Here is a 9,370-nt window from a genome sequence, read left to right as displayed (position 1 = left end):
ATCGTCTCCCCATACCCTATTACAAATTTGCCATGTCCCGTACCCGTACCCGCACCCATGCAACTTAGGTCAAAAAAGAAAAAAACACACACCTGGAATCTGCATGTTTGGACTATACTTATGGACTGTGGTTTTGGTCTCTTTTTTTGGCTAAAAACAGTCAGCAGTGATGATCAGTTGCAAGCTTCCAGACTATGAAATGAGAACAGTGAGAGATTACAGGGACTCACTAGCCGAATCTATGTTTCACTGTGCTCTAAACCAGAGACTTTTCAAACTATCCCGTCGGAAAGATCCACCATATTTCTCTTGCTCGTCATCTGCTGATGCACTTGTTAAACCCGTGAAGGCTTATATTATGACTTCAAGCTGCAGAGAAGGCGGCACGGTTGATGCTCTTGAATCCATGTTGATGGAGGTGCTTTTTAAGTTTATCCGGAATGGATTGGAGATTTGCTTTATGCATGCATACTCTTGACTTCAAATTTTTCAGGTTGCTCGAGTTCGGCTTCATGGGTTTTCAGATCGTGAAATATCTATAGTGCGTGCTCTGATGATGTCAGAAATTGAATCTGCTTATTTAGAACGGGACCAAATGCAATCAACAAGTTTGCGAGATGAGTATTTGCAAGTAGGTTTTGTATTTCTCTTTCCATGTTGCTTTACAATAATCCATAGCTGCTTTCCTTCTTCGTAAGTCATGCCAATACCTACTTATTCGTTTTCTGGCTTTGTTTTATGGAAATAGATAATTTTCGATGATCCTGTGCAGTTCCATTTTCGTTCGTGCCCATACCAGTAAAAGCTTTCCCTATTACTCATGTCTCTCTTACCAACAGTTTTCATGTATAGTGCGTATTGCAAATTGTTGTTTATATGGGGCTACATAAAAAATTGTTTTGCATTTCCTGATATTTTGTTGTCTACTTTCATGAAAGCTATATTGGTTGGACTTGTGGCATTTTATATTGCAAATGCTTGTTATAGAGTTACATGAACCTATTTAATGAAATAAATATCTATTATCAATATGAATTGATATCCTATGCTGTGAGAAGAAATTCTCCCACCTTTTCTTACTGGGCAACATTCATTTGCTTAGATTTTTTAACTCTTTCACTATTTAGAATTATCATGGAAAACAATATAAATATAAAAAAAGATATACCTTATGCCACAAGTAGTTCAAAAGGCACAATTTAGGTATAGGCTCTCCTTATGATTGTCTTGCGTAGGGGTGCATTCGGTTCGGATACGGCTCGGATATGACCCTTACCATAACCATAACCACTTTCTAAAAACGGATACGGATACAGTTCGGATATTCATCGGTAAGAAAAAAGCATTACCATATCCGCATTAAACGGAAACGGATATGGTTCGGATATTAGAGAGACGGATACGGTTCGGATAGCATTAAACGGAAACGGATATGGTTCGGATATTAGAGAGACGGATACGGTTCGGATACGGATACTAAACAAATATTTGGGAAATAGATATGACTAGGATATGACAAAAAATACATATGATTTTAATAACTCGCGAAGTAAACAAGTAAGACAAGTTACCTCATAGACTTTGTTGCTATTTTGTATGACAAACCTCAGAACACCATAGCATGCCTTAAACAAAAAATAAAAAATATTGAATACCATAACTAAAATGTGATAATCACCAACTACAACTGACCTCACAAACTACAACTTACCTTAAATGAACCGTTTGATGTCCATATGAAGTCATTCTCTCTTTGATTCATAGAGCCTGTATCATTCTCATGGCAATGAAATCACAATGTTTTTGACAAAAAAACACGCAATAAAGTCATAATTCAAAAAATAATAGTCACAAATCCAGAAACAACAAGTCACAAATCCATAAATAACAAGCCACAAATCCGGAAATAAAGTCACGTACAGACTTAACATGAGCAAAGTGGCATACAATATATTAAAAACCCACAAGTTCTATAATATAGTTCCCTAAGCAAAAAAGCATGCAAACTAAGACAATTATATTCTTGAGAAGAAAATATAAACCAAAAGATGAGACCCATCAATGCAAGCATCCGAGTCAAGGACCTCCACGATGTCACCTTGAAAAAATGAAAAGAGCAATTGTCATGTTAAATATGTGAAAATTTATAAATTTCAAATCATATGCTTATGAAGTTAAATAACAAACCTATGGGTGCTTTTATAAATGTTTCAGCAATCTCCGAGTCGTTGTGATCCGAAAGCTTAACCACATCAAGAGCATCATCATTCATAATTTGCACTTTTGTAACTACAAAAAATTTATTAGAATAAAACATACAATCATTTAATGTACGATTAACCAAATATAACATAATCTATGCAAAATTTATAAATTTACCTCATTTCTCTATTTTAATCCAATCTTGTGTACATATCAACACCTCTACCGTATCCGTTGTCATTCGACTTCTATAACAATGAATCACACGCCCCCCGGTGCTAAAAGCCGACTCGGAAGCCACGGTTGATGTCGGTATACCCAAAACATCTCTTGCAACTTTTGTTAGTATATGATACCTTCCAAGACTTGATTTCCACCAATCTAATATATCAAATTTCCTCGTTGTTTCATCTTCGCATCGGACAATACTCTCTTCCATATATAAATCTAAATCCGTCTTTGTAGGCTCTTTCTCAATAGTTTCAACAAATTGTGCAAATCTAGATTTTCTTTTATCACCAACTCTTTCTACTTCCTTTGCTTGTGAGCTTGAAGCATTTTCATTATTTTTGGATTGCTTTTCATCAAGAGATGCATACTCTCTATACAACTTTTTGATGACATCTAAAATTTCAAGTGTACACCTTTCACCATCCATGCCATAAATCTCCTTAAAGTAATATTTTATTACAATCATTTTGTACCTCGGATCAACAAAAGTAGCCACCGCAAAAATCTTATTGCACATGCTCCAATATTTATCAAATTTTCTTTTCATTGCAAAAGCTATCGCCACAATTGTATCATCGTTACTTTTCAACCATTCCATTAGAAGCAATTGAATTTCACAAAATTCTTCAAATAAAAGATTGCAAGTAGGATACATACTACCGGAAAGGAGAATAGTTGCATCATAAAAGTGTTTCAAACATTTACTCAAAGTTTCAATATAATTCCATTCTTCCTCCGATGGACAATGAATGTATTTGTCGTCGCTAAGTTCAAATCTATTAAAAGCAACTTTGTACTTTAAAGCATTCATCAACATTAAATAAGTAGAATTCCATCTTGTGCAACAATCAAGTGCTAAGCATTTTTCTCCAACCACATTCACTTGCTTCGCAACATGATAAAAATTCTCTTCCATCTTCGGTGAACATGTAACATATTTAACACTAAGCCTTACTTTTTCAATAGCTTTAGTGATAATTTTAAGCCCCTCTTGAACAATAAGATTTATAATATGTGATCCATATCTCACATGAAAAAAGATTCCGTCACAAGGTAGATACTTTTTAAGACGTTCTTTCCCAATTTTAACGGCAACATCATTAGCTTTATCATTATATACCGTAATTGACAACTTTATTATCAACTTTCCAATCAAGTAAACGAGTGATTAAAACATTGCATATATCCTTCCCCATGGAGTTATGGACTTTAATGAAACCAATAATACGTTTTTGAAGTTTCCAAGATTCATCAACATAGTGAGCGGTAATGCACAAATATGCCAAATTTTGTGAAGATGATGTCCATTTATCCATTGTCAAGCTCAACTTTATGGAAGATGTGGCAAACAAATCAAATAAAGATTTCTTATATTCACCATAAACTTTCATACATAACTTTGTGATTTGTGCACGACTTGGAACCTTGTGATTTGGACGAAAAGATTGCACATATTGTAAAAAGAAGTCATGTGTGACCAAGTTAAAAGGATACTCATGGACGATGATAGCTTTTGCAAGTAAAGTTTGACTCTTCTCATTGTCAAAATGATAATTACTAAGTGCACAAGTCCCATCTTCATTTTTTATAGTAGTTTGAACCAATTGTTGACGAATATCGGGTCTCTTCTTTTTGGGGCACTTCATAATGTGATTTCTAATGTGTGTAGTCCCTCTTGAACTACGTCCATCACATTCAAACAAGCAATGTTTACATTTCGCTATCTTGATTTTTATTTCAACTTCTTTCCCATCGACAATTTTCTTTTCAACTCTATCAATTTTCTCAAAGTCTAACCATACGTTAGAAGTTAATTTCCCCCCCTTTTTCTCAGCTTTTTCCTCTGTTTTATTAGAAGACTCTTCTATTGCGGGTTCAATGGCCGGTTCAACTGTGGGTTCTTCGTTAGAAGCTTGAACTGATGGATTAGACGACATGATTCTAATACCTATTCATTGAAATTTATGAACTTAATCAAACAAAAAAATATAATGATGCAAATTACAACAAATGCTTGAACTGTGGGTTTTTCAAATCACTCAACAAATGATAGAAATTAGGGTATCAAAAAAAATTAGGGCTTAGGGTTTTGAATTATACCAAATTAAGGGCGAAGGGTTCTGTTACTGTAGGCTTCGAAGGGCGAAGGGATGCGGAGCTCGACGCGGAAGAGGAGGGGAATCTCGACGCGGAGGAGGAGCGAGAGGCTGAGCTCGACGCGGAGGAGGATGCGGAGCTCGACGCGGAGCTCGACACGGATCTCTGGAGGCGGAGCTCGACGCGGAGGAGGACGCAGAGCTCGACGCTGAGGAGGACGCAGAGCTCGACACAGATCTTTGGAGGCGGAGCCCGACGCGGAGGAGGCGGAGCCCGACGCGGAGGAGAGGAGGCGGAGCTGCAACGTGGGTTTTGGGAATTAGGGAGGCGGAGGATGGGGTTGAGATTTTGAGCAGAAGGAGCTTAGGGTTTGGGAATTGGGGAGGTTTTTTTAGTTTTAAACGGGTCGGGTTGTGGATTTTGAGTTTGACCCAACCCAATATGTGTTATAATTTATAAACCAGTGTTATATATTTAGCCCATTTCAAATATCCGGATATCCGGACCGTATCCGTAATTTCGACCCGATAACCGTATCCGGATAGAAAATCTAAACCGTAACCGTTTCCGAAATCATATCCGACCGGTTTCAATTTTTCCTTACCATATCCGCTTTCCAAACGGATACAGTTGCGGTCGGTCCGGATAAATTCGGACCAGTTTGCACCCCTCTTGCGACATATGGTAAACTATTAGCCAACTCTCCCTCCTTGGAAAAGAAATGGAAACTTAACTTTTGTTTTTTATTCCTTTTTAGACCCATGTCGACTGGCTTTTGAACCTAGATGTCTTGTTGACATCTAAATAATACTCACTCTGCTTGGTTGGTGGTGAAATGCTTATAAGTAAATTTACCTTTTGCAAATTGCTAGGATGACCACGATCAAGTCCATTTTAGTTCGAAGTCTTTACTTGATCTAATTGGTAGGGGGGCACTTCATAGAAAAGATTTTAGGAATTAAAATTTAAAATGAGTATAGGTTGGGTGTTTCAGGGTACTATGCCGAGAAAGAACCAATCTACGTCTTTTTATAATTACGAACAATATTTTTGTGATTGGTAAAAAACCTATCATCTATTGATGCCTACTTGGCTAGTCATATGTTCATTGTTGGTAAATTTGTAATGTTCTATTTGTAATTACTCAATTCTTACCTAAACTGAAAAACATTTCATAGTGTGATATTTTCTTAGGGATTTATCGCTTGTATGTAGCTGTACCTCCATATTTTTGCCATGCTTTGCTATATTCATATGATTATCTTTAATCATAGCAATTTGCTTTCCTTTAACCTGCAGCATTTTTTCCACAAGGAGCCTATTATTGGGATTGACTATGAAGCTCAACTACAAAAAACTATATTGCCTCGTAAGTAATGGCTTGCTTATTTGATTAGAACTATTCAGTATTCATTACTAATGGTCTCTCAAAAGCTTTTCTAATTAAGGTTCTTGAGCAAGTAGAGGGATTATGTGGTGCTTAATTCACTACTTGTTTTTCAATTACCACTGCATATTTAGAAGCTTGTCTTGAAGAGAATATGATTGGAGTTGCAGTCTGCATAAGAAACAGTTGCTGGTTTGCGTGTGATGTATCTTGCCTCCTTCAAGAATTAGAACACCTATAGGTCTGTGCTAGGCAAATAGTATGATTGGCCAAATTAATGGCATTGACATAGAAGCTTGTCTTGAATACATCATGAATGAGAACAGCTAACAAAATGTAGTAATTGCATGAGAGCTGTTAGACAAATAATATATCCTCTAGTTATGCATTGATGTAGATCATCTATGGTTTTTGGCTGAGTTACTTGGAAAAATGTCTCTGGTTTCTAAATTTTTCCATAGGTGAACATTAAATTCATAGAAAAATGGAAATTGAATGCCATTAAACGAGTCAATGCAAATGAACCAAATACGTTCATTTAGGAGATGTAGTGTGAAGTTACTTTTTGGAGTGAAAATTAAGTGGTGTTTTTCAATTTGACCTAACAAAAATCTTTCAATTTGACCTAACAGAAATGATTTTGGTAAGGAAAACGCCTAGTGATGGAGGCAGCATGCAGATATGGATGGGAAAGAAAAAGAGAAGAAGGGATGTAATCAAGGTTTTAAATATTGGGTATCGAGGAAATATGGGACGACCAAAATTCATATCGGATTGTGGATATCGGGGATTCGTGGTAAATATTGGGGTGCTATATTGGATGATGTGGATATCGAATATAATATCCCAAAATGTAATTTAAACATACTTAATGAAATCTAAGCATATAAAAATGTGAATAATATATGTTTAGGATCACTAATCAACCTTATAAAACAATAAAAGTCTAACTTGACATTGCAATATTTCTTCCGATTTTTTTGAGGCCAAATGTCACGTGATATATTGAGAAAATCATGATATGTCACCCGAAAGCTGCCAAAAGTGCTATATTGTTTGGCAATAGTCATATAAAAGGACATATTGACCAATGTATCAGCTAAAATATCGCCCAAAATTGTCGAAAAACGGTGAAGGATATTTAGACCATATCATTTTATGACAAGCCTTGTAAGGGATATATTGGGCCATGTCGGGGATATCTAAAACAATCAATGTAATGGAGGAAGAATAGTTGATAATGAATAGTGGAATGGCAGGAGAGGAAGGGAAGACACATAGAAAGAGAAGTTAAAAAATTGTAGCATTCAATTGCACTAATTTCTTTTACTAGTCTTACCTCTCATTTTCTCCTCATGTATCTATTATAGTGATACTAAACTAACCTAACAATTTGAGAACTTCTAAAAGCCTCCCTTTCAACATTGATAAATTCTAATCGATCCACCTTTATTTATACCAGTCAAGCCTATCCAATACCAATTGTTCTCTGTTCGGAAATTTCAGATTAAATCTTCTTGATTCTGCATCATCTTCTTTATTTTCTTTCTTTCTTTTATAAACGTAATGTTTTTTCTATCATGTTGCAGATATTTCTTCAATGGAGGTGTCCAGATTTGCTATGAAATTCTGTACAGCATGCAGCTGTGTCATAAAGATAGTTGAACCTCAAGCACGTGCTACTCTAGAAGACCTCAAAGCTGCTGTATTGAAAGTTAATGCGTTGGAGGAAGAAAGAAGTATTCCTCCTTGGGATGATGAGAATGTTCCTGAAGAAATTGTTGTCGACAAGCCAACTCCTGGGTAAGGTTTGTTTAAATGTTGTTGTGTTTCAAAAGATCTCAAAAATTAAGACTCGAATTTCATTAATTTTCATCTGTCGCTTGTTACTTTTCTGTTCAGCTATTCGCTTATATTCGTACTAGTACTGCGGTGCACGCGATGCATGCATGACACAAAATGTGGGGGGAGTGTAGTAAGCAAATTGTCAAGAAAACTGATAGTGTATTTTTGCTGATTTTTTTGGATTTTCCTAGTTTAGGGGCATTTCTGTGATTTTTTTCAAGTGTGAGGACATTCCCTTTGATATTGTCAAGTGTGGCTGCATTTTGGTTGATTTTTCTTGAGTGTGAAGGCATCTACAATTAATTTTTGGATGTTAGGGCATTTTCGGAATTCTAAAAATATGGCTCACAATGACCAAAAGAGGAGCTTTTCTTAAAATATAGTATAGATTTGACGGTATGACAATATGGCACTTTATTAATGAAATATAGTGACTTCTGCAAAAACGTTATGTAGCTAAATCTGGTCTGTTAGAAAAGCTCGTATGGTCGATCAACTGAGAAAATAAGTGTAAATATCAAAATATTATTTAGGTAGCGAGAAGATCATAAAGGTAACCTAAAGTTTTCTAAATTTTCACGTTGTTTATAAAATCACTATACTGGACGAGTATCCAGCTAAGAGAGTGGATAAATCATATTTATTTCCGGATGGCAAGGTTTTGGACAATCATGTGCCCATTATTTCAAATGCTTAAACTCTTTTTCTCAGTATGATTGATGTGCTGGGACTTTGTTGTCCATGCACGTGTGGCCATGGTTGATTTCAGATTCAAAATTGTCACATTCTGATGCCCATGTCAGCTACTTCTTAGTGTTGCATGACTATTTTATCTTAATATCTATATGTCTTCGGGTAGCCAAGTTTGTCTGTGGAGTGTGGAGGGAAGTTGCTAGCTTTGCAGAAGCGTTAAGTAGTTAGACATATTAGCATATGACAAATATGTCGTGTTACAAGATGGTGATTGTCTTTTAAGTATTTAGTGATCTGCTAGTTTCTGTATTCTGGTCAGTAGTGAAAACTAATCTCTGAAATATGCTTCAGTTTCTATTTCAGTGTCAGAGTCTCACCCTTGGATGTATGTTATTCCAACCCCTACCTTCTCTGTTTATGTATACATTATGCAAATTCATTTCGATCCATTTTACTTGTATTCATACCATCCACGAATGAAGCTACTCCAAGTTAACAATGCCTATATTCATCTTTGTTTATGACTTGTCTACTGTTTGTATCTTTCTTCTTTTTGAAGTGGTAATTGCACTATAAAAGTACTTATGTCAAATATCAGATAAGAGTTTAAAAGGGAAAATTGGATCAAAGTGGATGCGAAATAACTTCTGTACATTGTTCTCATATTGCTATTTACTACGAATGTTTTAAAGATAGCCACTTGACTGGCTTGTCCACAGAAGTCAGAATGGATGCTCGCCTACAAGTTTAAACCTATACATATAATCTCCTACCAGAATATATATTCACTGAACTACATTTAGTAGGTAGAATTTTCCATTTATTTTATATTGTATAGGGAATTGTCGACGAATTCTATTTGGGAATCCGAAAATTTAGTGGCATATCGTTATGGTGTAAGTCCTTTGAAGTATT

General features: G+C 35.8%; 1 protein-coding gene across 4 annotated transcripts in view; it reads left to right on the top strand.

Annotated features, from left to right (window-relative positions):
* Positions 1–9,370, top strand: part of LOC109840810 (zinc protease PQQL-like) — a 25,113-nt gene that overhangs the window by 4,924 nt on the left and 10,819 nt on the right. For all 4 annotated transcript variants that reach the window (XR_002247062.1, XM_020409583.1, XM_020409586.1 and 1 more), the window contains exons 6-9: positions 161–418; positions 494–631; positions 5,830–5,899; positions 7,507–7,720. Coding sequence is in view for 3 of the 4 variants with exons in the window: in XM_020409583.1 (XP_020265172.1) it covers positions 161–418; positions 494–631; positions 5,830–5,899; positions 7,507–7,720 (680 nt within the window). In the remaining variant the exon portion in view is untranslated. The remainder of the gene's footprint in view (positions 1–160; positions 419–493; positions 632–5,829; positions 5,900–7,506; positions 7,721–9,370) is intronic.

This window comes from Asparagus officinalis, chromosome 5 (genome assembly GCF_001876935.1).
Source record: "Asparagus officinalis chromosome 5, Aspof.V1, whole genome shotgun sequence".
Taxonomy (NCBI): Eukaryota; Viridiplantae; Streptophyta; class Magnoliopsida; order Asparagales; family Asparagaceae; genus Asparagus; species Asparagus officinalis.
The sequence above is the reverse complement of the archived record's forward strand: the minus strand, read 5'-3'. Positions and strand labels throughout refer to the sequence as shown.